We start from the raw sequence: 27,382 nt of genomic DNA, 5'->3' as shown, positions 1-27,382 counted from the left end.
CTCTAGGTGGTCACAAAGCAACGAGCTGATCTCCCTGTGCTATGTGGCTGCTTCCCACTAGCCATCTATTTTACATTTGGTAGTGTATATATGTCCATGCCACTCTCTCACTCTGTCCCAGCTTCCCCTTCCCCTTCCCTGTGTCCTCAAGTCCATTCTCTAGTAGGTCTACGCAGACCTACGTACTGTTTTCACCATGCCTCAATGAGACACTAAAAAAGATTTATGTTTTCATCCTGGTGGAAAGAAGGAAGGGATGGAGGGAGAGAGGGGAGAGTTAATTACTTTCTCAAGCTCATGTAATAAGGCAGAGGTCAGTTCTAGAGCCCAAGCCTTGTGACATCCTATGTTCTTTCTTCATGAGAATACTCATTACTTAATTAATAAGATTTACCTAATGCTCTTACTAGTTTCTGTCATTCTCTGCCATTAGTTTCTGTCATTCTCTGTCATTCTCTGCCATTAACTTCAGCTAATATTCCAATCTATAGCACAGTTGTACATACATAGTAGATACATTCCCTAATAGGAGTTTCTTTCTTTTGGTTGTAGAGCACAAAGGGAAGGCAGGGGATTGTTTTTTTAAGACTATTTTTTTAAAAGCAGTTTTAGGTTCATAGCAAAATTGAGAGGAAGGTACAGAGATACTACATATGTGGCATGCTTCACAGATGTATAGCTTCCCCTATTGTCAACATCTCCCACCAGAGTGGTGCATTTGTTATAACTGATGACACATTACACTGACACATCATTATCAGCCAAAGTCCACAGTTTACATTAGGGTTCACCCTTGGCATTGCACATTCTATGGATTTGGACAAAGGCATAATGACTTATATCCATCATTATATCAATAGTATCATACAGAATACTTTCACCACACTAAAAAATCCTCTCTTCTGTTTCTTCACCCTTCCCCCCCAACCACCCCTGGCAACCAATGATCTTTTTTACTGTCTCCATAACTTGCGTGTTCCAAAATACCATGTAATCGATTTTTTTTCTCCTTTTTATGACCTGTATTTTCCTGCTTTCTTGCATGCCTTGTAATATTTGATCAAATTCCAGGCACTGTGAATTCTACTTTGTTTGGCTAGATATTCCTGTAATCCTTAACATAATCTTGAACTTTGTTCTGGGATGTTGTTAAAATACATAGAAATAATTTGATCTCTTTAGATTTTGCTTTTAAGTTTTTTTTATGTGGGATCAAAACAGCAGCTAGTCTAGGGTTAACTTTTCCCCCAATATTGAGATCAAACCCTTACTTAGTACTCTCAATGCTGCCCTGTGAATTATGACATTTTCCAGGTTGCAGTATTCCTGGCTATATATGAATTTGGGGCACTGCTACCTCTAATACTTTTGGGTGCTCCTTTTTCTGGCCTTGAGTCATTTATTCACAAACATGAGTGGGTCAGTATTCAACTCAAGGTTGCCTTCTGCAGATCTCTGAAGCCCTCTCTCTGTGTGGCTCTCTCCTGTGAACTCTAGCCCTTGTTTTCCCTGGACTCCCTGCTCTGTCCAAAATCAGAGATACTGATGAGCTCTGTCTTGGTTCTCCCTCCCTGTGCAGTGGCTTGGAAACTTTCCTCCAGCAGTACTTTAGTACATCATTTGTTTATTGTCTCTCAAGGGTTATTCTCCTTCACGGCTTGAGGTCCAATGTCTTGAGAACCATTCTTTTATATATTTTGTCCATTTCTCCCCCAAAAGACTCTTAGTGAAATGGATGTCTCTGTAGGTATACCTTTCTTTTTTTTCCTTATATTTATTTTTTATACAGCAGGTTCTTATTAGTTATCTATTTTATACATATTAGTGTATATATGTCAGTCCCAATCTCCCAATTCATCCCACCACGACCCACACCCGATTTCCCCCCTTGGTGTCCATACATTTGTTTTCTACATCTGTGTCTCTATTTCTGCCTTGCAAACTGGTTCATCTCTACCATTTCTCTAGATTCCACATATATGTGTTAATATACGATATTTGTTCTTCTCTTTCTGACTTACTTCACTCTATATGACAGTCTCTAGGTCCATCCACGTCTCTACAAATGACCCAACTTTGTTCCTTTTTATGGCTAATATTCCACCGTATACATGTACCCATCTTCTTTAACCATTCGTCTGTCGATGGGAATGTAGGTTGCTTCCATGACCTGGCTATTGTAAAAAGTGCTGCAATGAACATTGGGGTGCATGTGTCTTTTTGAATTATGGTTTTCTCTGGGTATATGCCCAGTAGTGGGATTGCTGGCTCATATGGTAATTCTATTTTTAGTTTTTTAAGGAACCTCCATACTGTTCTCCACATTGGCTGTATCAATTTACATTCCCGCCAACAGTACAAGAGGGTTCCCTTTTCTCCACACCCTCTCCAGCATTTGTTTTAATTTATTTTATTTATTTTTGGCTGCATTGGGTCTTCGTTGCTGCGTGCAGGCTTTCTCTACTTGTGGCGAGCGGGGGCTACTCTTTATTGCGGTGCATGGGCTTCTTGTTGAGGTGGCTTCTCTTGTTGCAGAGCATGGGCTCTAGGTGCGTGGGCTCAGGAGTTGCGACGCTTGGGCTTAGTTGCTCCGTGGCATGTGGACCTTCCCAGACCAGGGATTGAACCCGTGTCCCCTGCATTGGCAGGCGGATTCTTAAACACTACGCCACCAGGGAAGTCCTCCAGCATTTGTTGTTTGTAGATTCTCTGATGATGTCCATTCTAACCGGTGTGAGGTGATACCTCATTGTACTTTTGATTTGCATTTCTCTAATAATTCACGATGTTGAGCAGCTTTTCATGTGCCTCTTGGTCATCTGTATGTCTTCTTTGGAGAAACGTCTATTTAGGTCTTCTGCCCATTTTTTGACTGGGTCTTTTTAATATTGAGCTGCATGAGCTGTTTATATATTTTGGAGATTAATCCTTTGCCCATTGATTCGTTTGCAAATATTTTCTCCCATTCTGAGGGTTGTCTTTTAGTCTCGTCTACAGCTTCCTTTGCTGTGCAAAAGCTTTTAAGTTTCATTAGGTCCCATTTGTTTATTTTTGTTTTTATTTCCATTACTCTAGAAGGTGGGTCAAAAAAGATCTTGCTGTGATTTATGTCAGAGTGTTCTTCCTATGTTTTCTTCTAAGAGTTTTATAGTGTCTGGTCTTACATTTAGGTCTTTAATCCATTTTGAGTTTATTTTTGTGTAAGGTGTTAGGGAGTGCTCTAATTTCATTCTTTTACATGTAGCTGTCCAGTTTTCCCAGCACCACTTATTGAAGAGACTGTCTTTTCTCCATTGTATATCCTTGCCTCCTTTGTGATAGATTAGTTGACCATAGGCTCAGTAGTTGTGGCACAATGGCTTAGTTGCTCCGCAGCATGTGGTATCTTCCCAGACCAGGGCTGGAACCTGTGTCCCCTGCATTGGCAGGCAGATTCTTAACCACTGTGCCACCAGGGAAGTCCCTGCATTAGTATTTTTAATGTATGCCAGTTTAATATGTATTTTTAGAACTTTGCCAGTTTAATAAGTTTTTTTAAATGGCATCATATTGCTATTTTAACTGGTATTTCTTTTTTTTTAATTTTTATTTATTTTTGGCTGTGTTGGGTCTTCGTTTCTGTGTGAGGGCTTTCTCTAGATACGGCGATTGGGGGCCACTCTTCATCGCGGTGCGTGGGCATCTCACTATCGTAGCCTCTCTTGTTGCGTAGCACAGGCTCCAGACATGCAGGCTCAGTAGTCGTGGCTCACGGGCCTAGTTGCTCCGCGGCATGTGGTATCCTCCCAGACCAGGGCTCTAACCCATGTCCCCTGCTTTAGCAGGCAGATTCTCAACCACTGCGCCACCAGGGAAGCCCCACTGGTATTTCTTTGATCACTGGTGAAGTTCAACATTTTTTCACATTTTATTGGACAACAAAACTTTTTTATGCCTTTCCCCATATTTCCAGCAAAGCTTTAGTTCTACGCAGAGACTGGAAACACTTTCTTGGTACTATTGTCTTCCTTCGGTCCCTTGGACACAAGCGTTTTCTGGATCAAAGGGAAGTGACCAAATTTATAGAATCTTAAGAATCTGAATGTTACACTGGTCTGGCAAAGAGGTGAAGACTTGGACAGTAATAGGGGTGTGGCTGTCTATCCATTTTCCACAGTCACAATCAATAGATGGTATGAATTCCCTTGTTTTAAATCCTTTTTATTCTTACTTCAAGAATATAAACTAAACTCTTCACCAGAGTCTTACATTCTAATAAGGATCTGGCCCGCCTATCTCTTTTTTTTTTTTTTTTTTTCTTTTTGCGGTATGCGGGCCTCTCACTGTTGTGGCCTCTCCCGTTGCGGAGCACAGGCTCCGGATGCGCAGGCCCAGCGGCCATGGCTCACGGGCCCAGCCGCTCCGCGGCATATGGGATCCTCCCAGACCGGGGCACGAACCCGTATCCCCTGCATCGGCAGGCGGACTCTCAACCACTGCGCCACCAGGGAGGCCCATGGCCCGCCTATCTCTTAAACCTCATTCCTTGCTATGTTCCTCTTTAGTCACTATGTTCCAGACATCTTTTTTCAGTTCCTTGAACAAGTCATTTCCCTCCTCAGTTCCTCTGTGCTTGCTGTTCTCTTTTGCTTGGAATGTTCTTCCCAGGTCTGGTAGCATCTTATTTTCATCTCTGCAGATAGATATTCCCTGACCACCCAATAAAAAGTAGGTTTCCCTTCTGTTATTCTTCCTATAACATTCTATTCTTTCCCCTCATAGCACTCACATACCTATCACAATTTGAAATTATATGTTTGATAGTTTGTTTACTTAATTACTGTCTAGCTCTCTTACTAGATTGTAAGCTACATGATGTTAGGAACTATTTTTTTGTTGTTGTTCACCAGTGTATACTTGGTACCAAGAATAGTGTTTGGTCCAAAGTAGGCATATATTATATATTGGCTGAAGTAATGAATCACTTAATACTAGGGTATAATAACAAGATTATTGGAAAATGGGCAATAATCTCCTCAAACAGATTCATTTATATTAGGATTGTTTATCACCTCTCTGCACTTCCGAGACATATTAATCTTCATTTAATTTGTAAGTTTAATTTAGAAGATAGTCTTTTGAGAAATGCTGCTATCACCAAAAATGGAAATCTCATTTTTTAGCATTTAATTTGAATCTAACATATTTATAACAGGGAGCTAATACTCTTTAAAAACGGACAAATGAAAACAGGGCATTAATACCAGTGTTTCTATTTCATTAAATGGCATGTAAAACAAGTCTCCAATTTATAGTGGGAATCCAAAATCAATAAGCAATGCTTAATGGTTAATAGAAAATTATAACCAGTGAGCACAAATGTCATTTACTGAATAATTTCTTCGAAGCTGTAAATACTTCCATCTGACTTTATTTGTAAATTTATCCCAAAAGACAAAACATTTTCTTAGACAATTCTAAAAACCAAGAAATAAAACCAACTCCAAGTACCAGGGAAAATATCAGCTTATTTCTTTTAATTCTTTCCTTTTGTGATTATTAAAGGATGAGTAGGCAGCTATATGTTTACTGATAAGTGATGATATATCCAATTCTGAAAAGATATCAAGCAATACATAATAAGACTTTCTAATGAGTCTCCAAATGCTCTTGGTTTTTGAAGTTTTAAAAGGAATAACAACTGGAATGTTTCTGGCACATAATAATGTGTTAGCTTATTACTATCTCTCAAGAACTCTAAACCCTGTTAATAATATACTAATGTTAAAACTAAAATCTAGTAAATCTTCAATTATACTTCTTTGAATTTATATCAAGTTGCTGTTGACCAAGAATTATTATTTTTAAGATGAATAGCAAGTTAATTTCTTCTAATGCAAATCAGTGCCAATTAAGATTTGCTACTATAAGTTATTTGCTACTATAAATTTAATAAAAGAATAATCTAAGATAAAATTACTCCTATTCTATTCTATTCTATTGGAATAACATTTGTTGAGAAAATATAATAGCATGATGAGAACTTCAGTTGAAATTAGTTTCTCAAATGTATTTTATCTGGGAGTAATATATAGCAAAAGCAAAACAGAAAATCAGACTTTCAAGGTCTACTCTTTGGACCTATATTTCAGATTGAACTACTGTAAACCTGAGGTGGGGCAGGGGAGTGGAGATAAGGAAAGAAAGAAAGAAATTTGAGTTATTTCTTTTCATTTGCTTTCAAAGAATAAAATGCTTATTCCAAAGGAAAGCAGGCTTTCTGGGGGAATAACTCCAATCATGTCTGTGCAGACCTGTTGGGAGGCAATTGATGTGTCACATTTTGTTTTTCACCAGTTGTGAAAAACAGAAATGAGATTAAGAGAGGCAAGAAGAAAGACTTTACCCATCAAACCACAGTTTTGAGGGTAACTGTTGCATCCTGTTGAGTCAGAGTCAGTAAGTGAAGATGTAAAAGTCAATCATCTCAAGTCCTGGAAAAGGATGAAATAAAAAGCTATTTGGCAGAAGGACCACATTACAAGGGCAGTGTAAAGCTTCAAATGTATTCAGTATCTACTGAGGGTAGGAAGCAACAGGTGGAAGCTGACCGGCAACCTCAGCTTGATTTTGAAGTCACTGGGACACATACCTCTGCTTCTCTCCATGCACTCGTTAGGAACTTAATAACCAAGGGTGAAAGATTTTCAAAGGAAATTAAAAGAGCAAAGTAGAACTTTCATGAAATTAAGTTTGATAAAAACCATCATATATAGAATTAGTATTTTCATTTTAAATTCTCTTACAATTAAAAATGTGAATGGCTCATACAATAGTAAGAAATCTTAAGTTAGCACAGCCAACATAGTATAGATATATTTTAAAAATCAGCTTTGTCAGGTTTCAATAAAGCCAGAATGCTAAAAATATAACAGATTGGAGGCAGGAAAACTGAGGGTGATGACGATTCTAAAAACTTGAATTCAAATACTGGCCCTCCCTCTCTTAGCTACATACAGTTCCTTCAGCTAAACTTGTTGTGAAGATTAGCATAAACACATCTAAACCGTGTATTTGATAAATTTCATTTTCTCTTTCCTTGCATTATCAACCCACTAGATATTTTTACAATATCTTAGCTAGAAAAACAAAGGAGACAGACAGCTAGAGGAAAATTTAAGAAATCCAAGGTAGTTCTCATTCTATTTTGCTTCATTAATTAGGAAGCATCAAACAGAGATTTTCAAGAAGATCTGATCAGTAATCTCACTTGGGTTTTCCTAAAGAATGAAAAGGTTGAGTGATCTCTCCTGCCCTGCAGAATGGGATAGCCTCAGAAATAAAGCTGTCTTTGACATATAGATCCAATTTCAAAATAATTTCCCTTTTCTTGATGCTCTGAGAGCAGGCAGGCAGGAAGTCAATGAAACAGATTACTGTCTTTCTTGTGTGAGGTGTAGGGATGTGGGAACATGGCAACTAATGTAGTATAAATGTCTTCAAAATTCAACACCCTTTCATGGAAAAAATCCTCAACAAAACATGGAATAAAAGGAAACTTCCTAAACATGATATAAAGATTACACACAAAAAGCCTACAGTTAACATTATACTTAATAATGAAAAACTGAATACTTTCTCCCTACGATCAGTAACAAGACAAGGATGTCTATTCTTACCATTCCTATTCAACGCTGTACTGGAGGCCAATGCAACAAGGTGAGAAAAAGAAATAAAAGGTATAAAATTGGAAAGGAAGAAATAAAACAGTCATTATTTGCATTTGATATGATTGTCTATGTATAAAATACCAAAGAATCTACAAAAAAGTACTCGTACTAATAAGTAAGCTTAGTAAGGTCACTGGTCACTAGATAAAAGAGCAACATGCAAAAATAAATTGTATTTTTATATTCTAGGAATGAACAATTAGAAATTGAAATATAAAACAGGGACTTCCCTCGTGGTCCAATGGTTAAGAATCTGCCTTCCAATACAGGGGACGTGGGTTCGATCCCTGGTCAGGGAACTAAGATCCCACATGCTGTGGGGCAACTAAGCCCACGCACTGCAACTACTGAGCCCACGTGCTCTAGAGCCCATGCACCACAACTAGAGAGTCTGAGCGCCGCAACTACTGAGCCTGCACATTCTGGAGCCTGTGTGTCACAACAAAGAGCCCACACTCCGCAACAAAAGATCCCGCATGCCGCAATGGTGGTCCCATGTGCCACAACTAAGACCTGACGCAGCCAAATTTAAAAAAAAGAAATATAAAACAGTAAAATATATAATAGCATCAAAAGCCATCAAATACTTATAAATGAATCTTACAAAACTACCACAAGATTTATATGCCAAAAACTATAAAACACTGATGAAATGAATCAAAGAAGATTTAAATAAAGTGGGAGCTATACCATGTTAATGGATTGGACTCAATATCACTAAGATGTCAACTCTCCCCAGTTGATCTATATATTCAACACAATCCCAATAAAATCCAAACATGATTTTTTTTTGTAGAAATTGACAGGCTGATTTTTAAATTTATATGGAAAAGTAAGTAGAATAGCCAAATGTTAGAAAGAAGAACAAACTTTGAGGACTCACTACCTGATATCCAGATTTACTATAAAGACACAGTATTGGAGCAAGGATAGATACATAGATCAATGGAACAGAATAGAAAGTCTAGAAATAGACCCACATATACATGGTCAATTGATTTTTGACTAAGGTACAAAGGCAATTCAATGGATAGCCACATGCACAAGAAAGAACCTCAATCCTTATCTCACATGCTATTAAAAATTAACTCCAAATGGATCAGTGGTTGCCAGGGATTGGAGGGTGGAGGAAAAGGCTGACTACAGAGAACTATGGGGGACCTTTGAGGGAGGTGATGATACTGCTCTATGTCTTGATTGTAAAGGTGGTTGCCAAAACTTGCAGAAAGTGAATTTTACTGTTTATAAATTATGTATTAAAATACATAATTGCGTATATAATTGTGTTTTTTTAAAAAAGGAAAAAAGTCTATTTTAGCCTCTGAGGACTATCTAGGAAGAAAGAAAAACATCTAATTGGTAATATCCAGGCAATAATCACAAGTTATTTATCAACAGGATGTAACTGAAACAGAAAAAACACTGAAGTGCCCCAAGATGTAAAGTCTTAAGTATCTGCATAAATAAGATTCCCCCATCTGCATTTGAATTCAGCTTGGAAAGACTTTAGAAATCACAGGACCTGTTTTTCCTTTCCTAAATGCAAACAAGGAAGCATTCTGGATGACTAACAAAATTTTCAATCCAGAAACATATTGAACATCTTTATCTGTATGTCCTGCAGACAGCTCTAACTCCAACAATGAATTCTTTGTCTTATTCCCAAATATGTTCTTTGTTCATTGTTTTCCATCTCAGTAAATGGTACCACCATGCATTTGAGTTTAAACAAGAAATCTGGGTGTTATCTTTGACTCCTCCCTGTCTTATCTCCCCCACCAACCAATTTATTTATCACCGAGTCCTGATAATTCTACCTCTCAAATATAGGATCTCTGCTGTAAAGCAGAAAAGAGTACAGAACTAGAACCTGAGCATAATTGAATCTAGAAGGTGAAAGACAGTGGTATGAGATGAAGTTAGTGAGGTAGGCAGGGACCATATTAATTATTTTGATTTTGTACTCATCTCAAACACATCTCAAATATGTACTCTTTTCTCCATCCCAACTTCCACCATCCTAGTACAAGTTACAATTCCTTTCCTCAAAATTATTTCAATATTCTTGGTCTCCCTACATCCATTCTTGTTTCCTTTTCAATTCATTTTCTGCACTGCAGTTCTTTTAAAAGTACTATTCTGAAAAAAAAATACTATTTTGATCATATCATATCATTCCTTCTTTAAAGCCCTTCAATGTCTTCGTGTTTCTTTACCACAAACATAAAAATAATTAATATGGTCCCTGTTTACCTATTAATTTCATTTAATACCATTCTTTCACCCTCTAGATCCAATCATACTCAATGCCTAGTTCCAGCAGAGATGCTTTGTTTGTTCTATATATTGTTCCCTGACTGGAATACTCCTCCTTCTGCCCACCCTTGTGCTTAAACTTTATCTTCTTTTTTTCCTTCAGAGGCAGCTAACATGGCATTTTGAGGAAGTCTTCCATGACCTCTCATGTCTAGGTTAGGTCTACTCATTAACTGCTCTTACGGCACAGTTCATCTGTAAGTACTTGCGGTATAATAAAAAATATTATTTGGTCTTTGTCCCTGGTTCCTGTCTCGTAGTTCCTAAAACTCTTGGACTCTCCTGAGTGAAAAGAGTGCCTTTTGAATGCTAATGAGACGACTGGTACCTGGGGACCCCTAGATAGTTTCAGGATGGCAGCTGGTCACCAAAAGATCAAGCCATGACTAGATGGTTAGAACTTTCAGTTCTCCCCTCCCTGTCCTTCCCCCAATCCCATGTATGGGGAGGAAAGAGGGGCTAGATATTGAGTCTAATCACTAACAGCTAGTGATTTAATCAATCATGGCTATGTAATAGAACTTCCAATAAAAAACCCTAAATGTTGAGGTTTAAGGAACCTTTGAATTGGTGAGCACACTGATATACTGGGAAGATGGTATGCCAAGAGAGGGCACTGAAGCTTCGGGCACCCTCTTCCCCCCATGCCTTGCCCTATGCACTTCTTTCACATGGCTATTCCTGAGTTATATCCTTTATAATAAATGGGTAAACGTAAAGTGAGTTGTTCTGGTGAATTATCAAACCTGGGGGAGTGGGTCATGGGGACCCCTAAACTTGTAAGTCAGATAGAAGAGCATGTCGTCTGGGCACCCCATTTGTAACTGGTGTCTGAAGTGAGGACAGTCTTATGGGAATGAACCTTTAAACCTGTGGAGTCTGACGGTAATTCCTGGTGGTTAGTGTCAGAATTTAATTGCATTATTGGACATCCAGTTGGTATCCAAAGAACTGACAGAATTGGTGTCAGAACTGATGGTGGAAAAGACACCAACTATTCAGTGTCAGAAAGAATTTAAGAACACTTTCTGAAAATCTGTTTATAATTTCATTGGTCATAAACTCTAAAAGACAAATGTCCTGTCTATAATTGTATCCCCAGCACTTAGCACAGTGCCTGGCACACAGTTCCATTATCTATTGGATGAATATATAAACTAATGCCTATCACTGGAGTGCAGAAATTCTGTCAACTGTTACCTAGGACAAGCTAGGTCGGGGTTTTTTTCCCTGGGTCTGATTTTGACTGAACACTGAATGCTGATAAAACAAAAAGAAAAAAGCAACAGGTCCAACTTTTCACTATGTGATGTTAAGGTCAACTGCAGGATAGGGTGGCATAGAGGAAGGACCAGGAAACAGCAAATTAAGTAAATTTGCTGAGGCCTATAGGACCTGAAAAAAATGAGGCCACGCCTAAAAGATATTGTTAAGAAAAGACCATCTGCATCTTGCCATGAAAACAAGTCTTACCTGTGATGGGGTTATTCTTCCCTTTTTAACTTCAGATGAATTTTCATTCAACTTTCCTACTTTGTTAATTGAGCTGCATTTGTAGCACGTCCATCTTGTTTGCCCCTCAATTTCTATGGTGCACTCCTTGCTTTGAAGACAGAATGAGTGATACAAATGGCCACAGCTGCAAAATGAAGGCAACCAATTGATACTTTTCATTATCATAAAATCATAAACCTAAGTTGTGTTAGAGTGTATTTAAAAGTGATAAATATTTCCAATAAGCTGAAATGCACTGATGGGGTATAGGTTAAGAAACAAGGAAGGGAATTTGCTTGTTGCTGTCCTCTCTTTTTTAAAATTCAGACTCACGTGTTTGCACACTTAAGTTATGAGCATGAACAGCATCACAGTTCTCTGATTACAAACCACCAGGGGATGAGTTGAACTTCTGTTCATTTCTCAAACTATGAAACATTTTTAGACAGTTTGAAAAAAAGTCAATTGGGGAAAATCATAATTATATACGAAATTTGATAATAACATGAGTGGTCTGCCTCATTATTTGATAATAACATGAGTCATGATGTGATTAATAAGCATTTACAAAAATGTCAGTGTTACAATAAATTCTAACATTATTCCTATGAAGAAATTCCCTACTGAATACACTAAGTTACCAAATAAGCCTTCCAGAAATGAGTGTTGAGTATAATTCTAAGTCATCTTCACTGATTCCTCCTCATTTCTCCAAACTGAAATCTTGGACCACCTCAGACATCAATCCTTTTCTCTTCAATAGTCTTTATAATCTTCCTTTTCTCTATCCTCCCCCCCATATATATATATCCATCCATCCATCCATCCTTTCTCTTCTGTAGTCTTCCTCTTCTATACTCTTCTTTTATAGCCATCCTTGCTCCTTTAGTGATTACTTCTAGTTCCATAGCTTTAAAATACCACCTCCATGCTGGTGACTGCCACATTTATACCTTCAGCCCAGACTTCTCTCCTCAATCTCATCTACCTGTCTCAAGACCTCTACTATGGATGTTTAGTAGGCATCTTAAATTTAACATGCCCCAAATTCTTGATTTCCACCCCACTCCACCCCCACTGCACGCTCTCATCCAATTTTCCACATCTAAATAATGGCAACTACACTCTTCTAGTTTCTCAAGCCAAAAACTATTCTTTCTTTCACACCTCATATACAAACTATAAACAGATCTTATCAGCTATACCTTCAGAATATATCCAGAATCCCACCACTGCTTACTTCATTACAATCATCTTGGGCCATCTCTCACTTGGATTACTGCAATAGCTTAACTGGTCATTCTATTTTCACCCTTGGCTTTCTACAGTCTATTCTCACCACAGCAGTCAAAGTGATCCTTAAGACAGAGGTCAGATCATGTCAACGCTATCCTCAAAAAGATCCAATGGCTTTTCATCTCAGAGCAAAAGTTTAACTCTTTATAATGACCCAGTTCCTACATGATTTAGCGGCTGAAGTCATCTCTTATATTTTCCCTTCACTCTGTTCAGGCAACACTAGCCTGCTCCCTTCACTACCCATCAAGTATGCCTAGCACCTGCATCATGGTTTCTGCACTTGTTGATCCTCTGTCTGGGGCACTCTCCCCTTGATATTGCATGGCCACTTCCTTTAGGTCTCTACTCAAATGTTACTTAAACTTCCCTAATAACTCTTTATAAATTAGTAGCTCCCAACGTTCTCTCTCCTCTATACCATGTTTTATTTTATTCATGGTAATTATTACCTTTTTATTAATTAATTTTTAAATTGTCTGTCCATAATCACCTTAACAGTGTTGTTTTCCCTGACCACTCTTCATAAAATATCTTCCCCCACAAACACTATATATCTCATTTAACATGTTTTATTTTTTTCCGTGTTAGTCACTATCTGGCGTTTTACTTGTCTGTTTGCCTCTTTCACTAGAGTGTAAACTCTGTGAGAGCAGAGACTTTGTTTTGTTCATGTGGTACCCTACGCCCTTGAACAGTACCAGACATATAGTAGGTGCTCAATAAATACTTGCTGAATGAATGGGCTGTTTGTGTGATAAAAACTACTTCCTCTTCCAACCACCAAATCTACCAATCTTCCTGTATCTGTAATAATAGAAGCCAACACTTATATAGTGCTTATTATATGTCAGCATGGTTACAAGTGTCTTATGTAAATTATCTCATTTAATCTTCACGAAACCCTATCAAGTAGGTATCCCATTTTACAGATGAAGAAACTAAGACGTAAAGAGATGAAATAACTTGTCAAAGTCTCATAGCTAGTAAGGGGCAGAGTCAGGATTTGAACTCAAGATTTAAAGTCTGGCTCCAGAGTCCATCTTATATTGCCTCTATCCATATATTCTGGATGAGCTGTCTCCTCCTGAGATCAAACCTTCCATTTTTGCACTAAACTTCCTTTCTCTTTGTACTGTGGCTTTAAATATCATTCACATGCTGATGACTTCTAAATTTATATTTCCAGGACATGTCTCTGACTAGAATAACTGTCTACCTGACATTCCTTCTTGAATGTTTAAAGGGCGTCTCAAACCTAACATCTCCAAGACAAGACTCTTGATTTCCCCAGCTCCTCACGCCTGTTCCTTCTCATCTTAGAGAATGGTACCACATTCATCCAGTAGCTCAGGCCGAAGATGTTTTTCCCTCTCACTTCACATCTAATACATCAGCAAGTTAATACTTCCTTTAAAATATATTCTGTACCTTCACTCCTACCTCTCTCATTCTGCTCAAATGTCACTTCCTTAGACATGCTTTTCCTCATTACAGTGTCTTAAAATAGTACTCTCACCCTGAACGCTTCTTCTTTCCATCCCCTTACCCTGTGTTTTATTTCTCTCCATAGCTCTTATTACTCTGTATTTATTTACCGCCTGACCACCCTAACACCCTTTCCTCCTGACTCCCATGCAGAATGTAAGGTCTATAAGGGCAGGAACTTTGCCTTGTTTTGTTCACTGGCAGAACGATTGACTGGGGCTGTGTGCCCACGTGTATTTCTGCCTGGTAATACCATACACACACATACACTATATGTGTCACATTTCTTTTCCTTTCTTACCTAAAGACAATAATTTCATCCGCCATTTCTTGGCGTCTCTTGTACTGCTGCAAACAAATAGAGCAGTAATCCTGCTTGGGATTCAGTCCTCTGGTGACTGAAGCTCTCAGGTTACACAATGACCAATGGAGATCTTGGTTTAGAAGGCTAGTCGTTGTTTCCAGCAGGGTCTATGAAAGACCAAAATAAAAAATTGTTCATAAAGTGAAAGAGACAGAGGAGAGGAGTGGAAAATAGCACTTGTTTCATTTTCAACCACAATTGAATTGGAATATACTATAAAGGCATAAAACTGATCAAATAAACATCAAAACACCCCAGACTTAAGTGGTTAACTTTAATGTGCAGGGTATTGATAAGTGCATACATCAAGATTCTCAAAATAATTATTAAAAGGCTCTCACTAGTTACTACTGAGAAATGTGTGCTCTGCCATTCTGTGGATTAATTCAGTACTGATGGCTTTCAGATGACTAGATAAACCCCAATCTACTTATTTATTACATTTATATTATGAGTTCTCTCTGAATGGCTCAAAGTTGTGTTGTAACAAATAATTTTTAAAAATCCCTGATTTTTAAATAGAAACTGCATCCATGGCGATATTTCACAGTAACCTTTCACTGGAAAAGCTAATGGCCATTACTCAGTTTTCATCTCCCTTGGGCAGAGAGATCACTGTTTCCTGATCAGCACTTACAAGTCATTTGAATCTACTCAAGACTGTGACATCTGTCATTAAGTCACATAAAGTTATTTCACAGCTATCACATTAAGTCATTTTAAGGCTCTCTGTGTTTATAAACTATTGTTTACTTACTTCAGTGTGCAGCTGGGTTCTTTTCTGTCAGTCCCAAAGGGGAAGATATACTGCCCATCCTCCTTGCTACACAGCCTGGTCCTTTAACTTATCTATAACTCAGAACTTTCAGTTCTAATGGTCTGTTTTAATTCTTTCCAATCAACCCCATCTTTTCCTCCTCTTCCAAAGTTCACAAAAAATTTCTGTCTTGCACTCAGCTTTCCTTCTGCCACCATGGAGTCGGTGCCTGAAGGGGGATCAGCTTCCTTGGGCTATGCTTATTTAGCAAAACTGCAGTTCTTACAACATCCTAAGAAAAGCTCTATCACCCAAACTTTTCTTTTTCTTCTACTAAAAAAGCAGAGAGTGTATCTAACATGCCTAAGTGGCACTTTTCCTAGGTGGCTTCATGAGTCACTTTGAAGTACATGAAGAAAAAAATCTGTATACCAAGCTGGCTCTCACTGAGAATTAAAGCTATAGGCAGTTTTGGGTTAAGGGAAGACTAATGACCATTTTTGGTTAGTGGCAATTATCTGTTTCAGAATGTTTAAAAGAACACTAACTTATTTTGCAATTTTTCTATACTCATGCTTCCTTTTCAATGAGTTTTATCTTTGCATTCCATTACTTTCCAAGAAAGTATCTTATATTTTTCATTTGGAAAAAAAACTATATGTCCCACTGCCAATGAATCAAAAGAATAAAATGAATCCAAACTTGATGCATTTCCACATTCCAGAATATATGTGTATGTGTATATAAAATATATATTAATTAATTAAGGTCAAGAGAAATTTTAAAATTAAAAAACCATACATTTCAATCTATCAAACTTCCACTAAACAGATGGTAATTTTTAAAGAAAAAGTATAGATGCAAAGAAAAATGAATAGTTTCTTTTTACCTTAGAATGGGCTTGGAAATAGAAGTAGCTTACCTGTTCATAGCTAAAGGTATCCAACATTCCCAGAATAAGTCCCTGGATTTCTCCAAGTTTTCCTTTTCCATAAACTGGGTCCTAATTAGAAAAAAGGTTGCAAAAAATTATAATTCTATTCTTGCTATTTTAAAATTACTTGCAAATATAAGTTATCTGAAAAAGCCAAATACTCAAGTATTTTGTCTACAGTCACAAAATATTTATTCTTCCATGAACCTTCTGCTGGAAATGCACATTGGTCTCCTCAGGCCATCAAAAATATTTTGGAAAAATAAATAAAATTTAAATGATCCAAGCCCCTTGCTTAACAACTGTTTTTGCAAGTCTAATTAAATTTCACTCTGGTTTTGTTTCTGCAGCAAGCTTCCTTTCCTTCTTATTAAACATCACTTATCCCCTTTTGAGCTCTTATTTATCTGCTACATTAAAACCAAAGTACTCATGAATACTCAGAATCTGTCCAACTCCTCCTGTGACCCACATTTGGCCACCTCCTGGTCCAAACCAACTAAGTTACATCAGTTTAGGAGATGAGTTTCTGAATCTAAGCAACTTTCAGTTTTCCAAAGCTTTTCTCAATAAAGTCACTACTGATAAACAACAGATACCTAGACACCCAATCTTCCCTCCATTGCTTTTCATATGAAGTATGCCAACTTGTTTATTGTACACAATTTGAAAAACACTGAGGTGTACAAAAATAAAACCGAACTGAAATCCAACCACCTGGAGATAAACACTTTTTATTTTTTGAGATATATTCTTCCAGTCTTATTTCTGGGGAAGTAGAGAGAGGGATGTTATTTCTTAGGGTACAAAATTTGAGTATTTCACATAATACTTTCATAACTTTTTTTTTCTTAAATAGTATGTTGTGAGCAGTTTCCCATATTATCAAATACTTTGTAATAGTAAGAGTATGAATCATATGAAAATGCCACGTGTTATTCAACCATTCTCTGTTGTCGGGGATTTAAGTTTCCCTCCCCACACCCCACATTTAAGTCCCACTCACTATTATCATATGCTAGTGGCTGTAAATTTTGGTCTGAATCTCTGAGTCTTTCTTAAGAGGAGATTTCAAGAAAGGGGATGAATTACAGACTCAAAGTATTTTTATGGGTATTGATATATACACTTCACCCTTGACTAACACGGGTTATAAGTGAGCAGGTCCACTTATATGCAGATTTCTTCCAATAAATATATAGGAAAAACTTTTTGAGATTTGCAACAATATGAAAAACTCACAGATGAACCATGTAGCCAAGAAATATCGAAAAAATTAAGAAAAAATTAGGGTTGTCATGAATGCATAAAATATATGTAGATACTAATCTATTCTTACATAGGCATAAGGTGAGTGATATTTAATATAAAATTAATAATCTGTTAGTTTTCTTACTGTTTTATAACTTTGCTTTTAAAGGATTACATTACTGTATAGTATGCCCCTCTCCCTCTCCCTCTCTGTCTCTCCTGTAATTGGAGAAACTGTGTATCAGCCTATCATCACAGGTAGGATGTTTTAAAAAAAAATTTAACAATGTTCCAATACTGTATTATGAATATGCTATAATATCATAAAAATTTTATAACAATTCATTCATTACTGTATTGGCTAGGCTACTGTGAAGCAACCATATTGATTACACTAGGCTACCATAAGGCAATCATATTGCTGCTTCTTTGTTATCAATGCATGAATTGTCATACCTTAAATATGAATTTTTTTCACATTATCTTTTCATTTTTAATGTCTAGTGTTAGTAATACATATAGTATCAACTGAGTTTTGTATCATATAAGACAATATTGATGTAGGTACTGACGGACAATTCATCTTGTAAACAGATGATGTAAACTTAGGCTACTGATAAATACAGTACAGTACTGTAAATATATTTTCTCTTCTTTATGATTTTTTAAATAACATTTTCTTTTCTCTAGCTTACTTTATTATAAGAATACAGTAACAATACATATAATGTACAAAATATGTGTTAATCGACTGTTTATGTTACTAGTAAAGCTTCCAGTCAACAGTAGGCTATTAGTAGTTAAGTTCTGGGGGAGTCAAAAGTTATACATGGATTTTCGACTGAGCAGGGGGTTCAGTGTCCCTAATTCCCACGTTGTTCAAGGTCAACTGTAGTGTGTAATTGCTCTACCAAAAAGTTGTATTATGCAATTTTTATCTCCATCAGCACATTTGTGCGCCCATTTTACCGCACCTTTGGCTAGGCTGGGAATTATAAAAATTTGCTAATAAATGTGTATGTCAAGTCTATTACTTTACTGTAACGTGAGGCTATATATGACATAAATGTCTCTTCCATGCTAAATAGGGGAATCCAACTATACAGTAATGATAAAAGTAGCTGCTATTTATTAACTGCACAGCACACGCCAAGTACAATGCTAAGCATTTTATATATACCACATCACTGAATTCCTTCCAGAACATTTATAAATGAAGAAATTCAGGCTCAGAGAGGTTAGGTAAAATTCTCTAAGAACGCAACACTATTAAGCAGATAAGCTGGGATTTCAATCTAGGCACTTCAGAAACTGTGTTTTTAACTAACACTACACTGGTCTCCCAAGGATGGACACATAAGCTAACAAACTAAATAATAAATTAATGTTTACTAGATGAGTAACAAATATGAATAACTAAATTATAAACTAATGTATGCTGGAAAATATGGGTAACATTTCTGGTTACTTATTAGGGAGTAGGGATTATTAAAATCTTGGTACAGTAACTGTGAGTTCAGATGTTAAGAAAAAAAAAGACTGTGGAGCAAGAAAAACTTAGGAGACAGGTTCAGAAATGTGAGAAGAAATTTGCGTTCCTGCACTTGTTACAACATAGTCTTAGGACTTGCTTTTTTCTCTCTTCTATGCTCTGATGTTGTTTCTTAAAGACTGAATAGACGCGGTTTCTAAATAAGATCAGTTTTCAGTACTTTTAGCTGGTCAAGAGCAGCACCAGATTATCTGCCATAGGTTCCTGGTCCCTGATGCTGAGGTTATGCTGAAGAAACCAAGGGTAGAGAATAACTACACATTTGTTTACTAATTAACAAGTTTACTTTGGGCTTGAACAGATCACTTAAATTTACTGGGGAAATCTGTTTCACTAAGCTAAAGATACCTGTGAAACATGTGCAGAGCATTTGCAAAAGACAAGACTACAGATATCTCAGACTAACTCTTTACCAGAACAACTCAGGCCATATACTCACAAGATAGTCTTTTAATTTTCTTTGCATAAAAACAGAACCATGTTAATGCTTCTGAACTTACACTCAATTATGCTTTTGGTCAAGCTCTTAGTAAATACATTTACTTCTCAAAGTATCAATGGAGAGTGTAATACTTTATTATAAAAACGTTGTAATAGCTATTCTAACACGTCCACACATACACAATACACATGAACATAGCTCTAGCACAGAAAACTTCTATCACTTGTTTATAACAGGGTGGTTTGGGGAATAAAGAGGTCTTGAAAATGTTAAATTCTGGGAAAAGGAAGAAATCTTTATAGGTCATGTCTATATTTATATCAGTACATTTCACTTTAATATGCATACTTTAAAAGCAAAATCATGAAAATAACCTCATGCTGGGACAACATATAAATTATACAACGCAAAAGGGAGCTCAAGGCTTCTGGAACAGCAGTACACAATCCACTAGCTTTTCAAATTATTTTCCAAATATGTCAGCTGGATTCCTCAGCAGTAAATAACTGCTGAGGTTTCTCTTTAACTTGTTCGTAAACTACAAAAGAAGAGTACATTTAGGTACTTCAAATAAACTTGTTTTTTAAAAAGCACACTATAAAAACATATGATGAGCACTTTTTTCCCATGTTTGCTTTCTTTTAAATTGAAGTATAGTTGATTTAAAATACTGTGTTAGTTTCAGGTGCATAGCATAGTGATTCAGTTATCTTTTTCTGATTATATTCCATTATAGGTTATTACAAGATATTGAATATAATTTCCCATGCTATACAGTAAATCCATGCTGTTTATCAATTTTATATATAGTAGTTTATATCTGTTAATCCCATTCTCCTAATTTGTCCCTCTCCCCTCCTCTCTCCCCTTTGGTAACCATAAGATTGTTTTTTATGTCTGTGAGTCTGTTTCTGATTTGTATGTAGATTCATTTGTATTATTTTTTTAGAATCTCACATATGAGTGATATCATACAGTATTTGTCTTTCTCTGTCTGACTCACTTCACTAAGTGTAATATTCTCTAGGTCCATCCATGTTGTTGCAAATGGCAATATCCCTATTGCTTTCTGATACTTATTGTATCATGTATGTGGTTTGCTATAAAATTAAAATTTGTACTAATCAAGCATTACTTTAAAATATGAATAATGCCCACAGCAGGTTAGCATATAAATCATTTGTTTGTATTAATTCCCTCCATATAACAGTCATGAGCAGCTTCTCAGAAGCCAAATGTTACTTTCCCCATACAGCGAAGATCTGTAAGAGCCAGCAGTGCAGAATGTATATAACATAAATATGGTCCCTTAAAAATATTAACTTATCACCTAATGTTCCTGAAAGAAACCTGTATAATTCAGGTCCCAAGTATCAGTTTGAATAAATATTTAGAGGTCAGGAAGATCTTTGAGAACCTCTTAACAGGTGAATATCTCTTCTGGAAAAACTGTAAATATCTGAGCAATTATGCATCTAAATAAATGTACATCTAAATATCTTCTCCCCAAGGGACTTGATAAAGTGAGGTAGTATGAAAAACACTATGGTTGGTGTTAGGTACAGAAGGCCGCAAGTTTGGAGTTAGAAGACCTAGGTTAATGTTCCCACTTAATAACTGGGCACATTATTTAATTTTTTGAATGCCACTTTCCTCTTGAGAACCACAAGGATATCACTAATTCCCCAGCATAATGTACACAGAGATAAAGGAGATAAAGAACACAAAAGTCCTTTATAAACTGCAGAGGACTACTCAGAGACATTAGATGGTTGAGCCAACTCATATTTACTGAGTATATACTATGTTCCAAGCACTGTGCTAGGTGGTGGAGATAAAGCAGCAAACAAGTAGACCTGGTCCCTGCTTTCACAGAACTCACGTCTAGAGGGGCAAGCCTATGTGAAGGTGAGAGTCAAAAAAAAAAAGAAAGTCTGTACTTATTTTTGTTGATGGTTTCCTTTGCTGTGGAAAAGCTTTTAAGTTTAATTAGGTCCCGTTTTTTAATTTTTGCTTTTATTTCTTTGCCTTAGGAGACAGATCCAAAATAACATTGTTCAGATTTATGTCAAAAAGTGTTTTGTTCTACCTATGTTTTGTGCTAGGAGTTTTATGGTTTCAGGTCTTACATTTATGTCTTTAATCCATTTTGAGTTTATTTTTGTATATGGTATGAGGAAATGTTTTAATCTCATTATTTTACATGTAGCTGGCCATTTTTCACAGCACCACTTACTGAGTAGACTGTCCTTCCTCCATTGTCTATTCTTGTCTCCTTTGTCGTGGATTAACTGACTGCAGTTGTGTGGGTTTATTTCTGGATTCTCTATTCTGTTCCACTTATCCATACATCTGTTTTTGTGCCAGTATCACACTGTTCTGGTTACTGCAGCTTTGCAGTATAGTCTGAAGTCTGGGAGTGCGACATCTCCAGCTTTGCTCTTTTTTCTCAAGATTGCTTTGGCAATTTGGGGTCTTTTGTGGTTGCAAATAAATTTTAGAATTATTTGTTCTAGTTCTGTGAAAAATGTTGTGGGGGGACTTCCCTGGTGGTGCAGTGGTTAAGAATCTGCCTGCCAATGCAGGGGACACGGGTTCAAGCCCTGGTCCAGGAAGATCCCACATGCCGTGGAGCAACTAAGCCCGTGTGCCACAACCACTGAGCCTGCGCTCTAGAGCCTGCGAGCCACAACTACTGAGCCCGTGCGTCACAACTACTGAAGCCCACGTGCCTAGAGCCTGTGCTCTGCAACAAGGGAAGCCACCACAGTGAGAAGCCTACACACAACGAAGAGTAGCCCCCACTGGCTGCAACTAGAGAAAGCCTGCGCGCAGCAATGAAGACCCAGTGCAGCCAATAAATAAATTAATTAAATAAATTTTTTTAGAAATGTTGTAGGTATTTTGCCAGGGACTGCATTAAATCTGTAGGTTGCTTTGGGTAGTATGGACATTTAAACAATATTAATTCTTATAATCCAAGAACACAGGATATCCTTGCATTTCTTTGTATCCTCTTCAATTTCCTTCATCAATGCCTTATATTTTTCAGAGTATAGACCTTTCACCTTGGTTAAGTTTATTCTAAGATATTTTATTCTTTTTGATGCAATTTTATTTATTTTTAAATTTTTATTGGAGTACAGTTGCTTTACAATGTTGTGTTAGTTTCCACTGTACAGCAAAGTGAATCAGCTATGCATATACATATATCCCTCCTTTTTTGGATTTCCTTCCCAGTTAGGTCACCACAGAACACTGAGTGAAGTTCCCTGTGCTATACAGTAGGCTCTCATTAGTTATCTATTTTATACATAGTATCAATAGTGTATATATGTCAATCCAATCTCCCAATTCATCCCACCTCCTCCTTTCCCCCTTGGTATCCATACGTTTGTTCTCTACATCTGTGTCTCTATTTCTGCTTTGTAAATAAGAGCGACTATACCAATTTTTTTCAGATTCCACATATATGCATTAATATACGATATTTGTTTTTCTCTTTCTGACTTACTTCACTCTGTATGACAGTCTCTAGGTCCATCCACGTCTCTACAAATGACCCAATTTCGTTCCTTTTTATGGCTGAGTAATATTCCATTGTACATATGAGTCACATCTTCTTTATCCATTCATCTGTCGTTGGACATTTAGGTTGTTTCCATGTCCTGACTACTGTAAATAGTGCTGCAATGAACATTGGTGTGCATGTGCCTTTTTGAATCATGCACAGACAACTCATAAGTAATGAAATTGAAACTGTGATTAAAAATCTTTCAACAAACAAAAGTCCAGGACCAGACAGCTTCACAGGAGAATTCTACCAAATACTTAGAGAAGAACTAACACCTATCCTTCTCAAACTTTTCCAAAAAATTGCAGGGGGAGGGACACTCCCAAACACATTTTATGAGGCCACCGTCACCCTGATACCAAAACCAGATAAAGATATCACAAAAATAGAAAATTACAGGCCAATATCACTGATGAACACAGATGCAAAAATCCTCAACAAAATACTAGCAAACCAAATCCAACAACACATTAAAAGGATCATACACCATGATCAAGTGGGATTTGTCCCAGGGATGCAAGGATTCTTCAAATGTATGCAAATCAATCAATGTGATACACCATATTAACAAATTGAGGAAAACCACATGATCATCTCAAGAGATGCAGAGAAAGCTTTCGACAAAATTCAACACCCATTTATGACAAAAACTCTCCAGAAAGTGGGCATAGAGGGAACTTAACATAATAAAGGCCATATATGACAAACCCACAGCAAACATTATTCTCAATGGTGAAAAACTGAAAGCATTTCTTCTGAAATCAGGAACAAGACAAGGGTGCTCACTCTTGTCACTGTTATTCAACATAATTTTGGAAGTCCTAGCCATGGCAATCAGAGAAGAAAAATAAATAAAAGGAATCCAAAATGGCAAAGAATAAATAAAACTGTCACTGTTTGCAGATGACATGATACTATATATAGAAAATCCTAAAGATGCCACCAGAACACTACTAGAGCTAATCAATGAATTTAGCTCAGTTGCAGGACACAAAATTAATACACAGAAATCTCTTGCATTCCTATACACTAACAATGAAAGATCAGAAAGAGAAATTAAGGATGCAATTTTAAATGGGATTTTTTTTGGCTTTCTTTTTCTGATAGGTCACTATTAGTGTATAGAAAAGTGAAAGATTTCTGTATATTTATCTTGTATCCTGAAACTACTGAATTCATGACTAGTTCTAATGTTTTTTGGGTAGAGACTTTAGGGCTTTATATATATATAGTACCATGTTATCTGCAAATTGTGACAGTTTTACTTCTTTCCTTCCAATTTGGATGTCTAAAAAGACATTTCTTTTTCTTATCTGACTGCTGTGGCTAGGACTTCCAATACTAGTGGCAAGAGTGGGAATCCTTGTCTTGTCCCCAGTTTTAGAGGAAAGGCTTTCAGCTTTTCACCAGTGAGTATGATGTTAGCTGTTAGTTTGTCATAAATGGCTTTTACTATGTTGAGATATGTTCCCTCTACACCTTTTCTTTTTTTTTTTTTTGGCTGTGTTGGGTCTTCGTTGCTGTGTGCGGGCTTTCTCTAGTTGTGGCGAGTGGGGGCTAATCTTTGTTTTGGTGCGCTAGCTTCTCATTGCAGTGGCTTCTCTTGTTGTGGAGGATGCGCTCTAGATGCATGGACTTCAGTACTTGCAGCACGTGGGCTCAATAGTTGTGGCATGTGGGCCCTAGAGCACATGGGCTTCAGTAGCTGTGGCATGTGGGCTCAGTAGTTGTGGCTCGTGGGCTCAGTAGTTGTGGCTCACGAGCTCTAGAGCACAGGATCAGTAGTTATGGCACATGAGCTTAGATGCTCTGCGGCATGTGGGATCTTCCCAGATCAGGGATCGAACCCATATCCCCTGCATTGGCAGGTGGATTCTTAACCACTGCGTCACCAGGAAAGTCTCTCTACACCAATTCTGATGAGAGTTTTTATCAAGAATGGATGTTCAGTGTTGTCAAATGCTTTTTTTGCATCTATTGAGGTGATCATGTGATGTTTATCCTTCCTTTTGTTAATGTGGTATATAACACTGATTGATCCGCAAATACTGAATCATCCTTGCATCTCTAGAATAAATCCCACTTGATCATGGTGTATGACCCTTTTTATACATTGTTGGATCTGGTTTGCTAATATTTTGTTAAGGATTTTTACGTCTATATTCATCAAAGATATTGGCCTGTAACTTTCTTTTTTGGTAGTGCCTTTGTCTGGTTTTGGGATGTGAGGGATGTGAGACTGTTCACTCCTCTTCAATTTTCTGGAATAGTTTGAGAAGGATAGGTATTAGCTCTTCTTTATGTGTTTGGTAGAATTCCCCTGTGATGCTGTCCTGTCCTGGACTTTTGTTTGTTGGGAGTATTTTTTTTATTACAAATTCAATTTCACTACTTGTGATCAGTCTGTACAGATTGTTTCTTCCTGATTCAGTCTCAGCAGGTTGCATGCTTCTAGAAATCTGCCCATTTCTTCTAGGTTGTCCAATTTGTTGGCATACAACTCTTTGTAGTATTATGCTTTTATGTATCTCTGTGGTATCAGTTGTTATTTCTCCTTTTTCATTTCTTATTTTATTTGGATCCTCTCTCTTCTCTAAGACTGGCTAATGGTTTATCAGTTTCGTTTACCTTTTCAAAAACGAGCTCTTGGTTTCACTGATCTTTTCTATTATTTTTTTGATCTAAATTTTACTTCTTCTCTGATCTTTATTCTTTCTTTCTTCCTGCTGACTTTGGGCTTTGTTTGTTCTTCTTTATTTAATTCCTTTAGGTGGCAGGTTAGGTTTATTTGGAATTTTTCTTGTTTTTTGAGGAAGGCCTGTATTGCTATAAATTTCCCTCTTAGGACTACTTTTCCTGCATCCCACAGATTTTGGAAAGTTGTGTTCCATTTGCATTTGTCTTGAGGTGTTTTCTGATTTCCTCTTTGATTTCTGTTAACTTTTTATTTTGAGCAATTATAATGTGCTTTGTAGTTTTCTTCATGTTTTTGAGTTTGGGGTTACTGATCTGCGCCAACAGTTGTCAATAAATTTGGAAATTTTCACCTAATATTTCTTCAAATATTTTTTTCTGCTCCAACTCTCTTTTCAGGACTCCAAGTACATGTATTTTGGGTCACTTGAAATTGTCCCACAGCTCACTGATACTCTGTTGTTGTTTTTTTCCTCCTTCACTTTTCTCTAAGTGTTTCATTTTGGATAGTCTGTATTGCTATGTCTTCAAATTCACTAATCTTTTTTTTTTTTTTTTTTTTTTGTGGTACACAGGCCTCTCACTGTTGTGGCCTCTCCCATTGCAGAGCACAGGCTCTGGACACGCAGGCTCAGCAGCCATGGCTCACGGGCTCAGCCGCTCCGTGGCGTGTGGGATCTTCCTGGACCAGGGCACGAACCCGTGTCCCCTGCATCGGCAGGCGGACTCTCAACCACTGCGCCACCAGGGAAGCCCAAATTCACTAATCTTTTGTTTTGGTGTCCCTGCCTGCTAATTCCAATATCCAATGTCATATCTGGGTTTTATTTTCCAACTTCTTTGCATACCTTTTACGTTTTAATTCAATGTCATACATATACTGTAAAGTTTTACACTGTTGGAACCTAGATATTTTTGTATTCCTCAAAATATTTTTAAGCTTTGTTCTGGGATGTAGTTAAATTACATGGAAACAGTCTAATCCTTTAGGTCTTGCTTTTAAGATCTGAAAGGCATGACAGGAGCTATGTTTAGTCTAGGGCTAACTGTTTCCCACTATTGAGTACTTCTGAGTACTCTACCCAGTGTTCTGTGAATTATGAGTTCTTCTGATCTTACTGGTGAATAAGACTCTATTGTTGGCCCTGTGTGAATATGGGTATTAGTCCCTCTAATCCTTTCAGGTGATTCTTTCCCTGGCCTAGGTAGTTTCCTCAGATCATGTACTTATACTTGAGGGAGGCCTTCTGATTGCTCCAGAGTTCTCTCTCTTCATACTTGCCCTAAAAACTCTGGTCACCTTGGTGCCTCTTGACTCTCAGCTCCATCTCCTCAAATCAATGACTATGTTGGAAACTTCTTGGGATCCCCCTTCCTGCTATTGCCTGGAAACTCTCTCAGGGCATTAAGCTGGGGCAAACATAGGGCTTACGTTGTTTATTTCCTGTCTCTAAGGAATTACTGTCCTGTACTGTCTGATATCCAGTTCTTTGAAAACCACTATTTCATAT

At 37.2% G+C, this 27,382-nt stretch overlaps 1 protein-coding gene across 4 annotated transcripts in view; it reads right to left on the bottom strand.

The window, feature by feature from the left end:
• Positions 1-27,382, bottom strand: part of VPS8 (VPS8 subunit of CORVET complex) — a 299,498-nt gene that overhangs the window by 70,410 nt on the left and 201,706 nt on the right. For all 4 annotated transcript variants that reach the window (XM_081234582.1, XM_081234581.1, XM_081234583.1 and 1 more), the window contains 3 exons: positions 16,347-16,427; positions 14,605-14,774; positions 11,499-11,664 (listed from right to left, as the gene is read on the bottom strand). In XM_081234582.1, coding sequence (XP_081090708.1) covers positions 11,499-11,664; positions 14,605-14,774; positions 16,347-16,427 — 417 coding nt within the window. The remainder of the gene's footprint in view (positions 1-11,498; positions 11,665-14,604; positions 14,775-16,346; positions 16,428-27,382) is intronic.

This window comes from Mesoplodon bidens, assembly GCF_964165515.1.
Source record: "Mesoplodon bidens genome assembly, chromosome: 5".
NCBI lineage: Eukaryota > Metazoa > Chordata > Mammalia > Artiodactyla > Ziphiidae > Mesoplodon > Mesoplodon bidens.
This window is presented reverse-complemented; position numbering and strand designations above follow the sequence as displayed.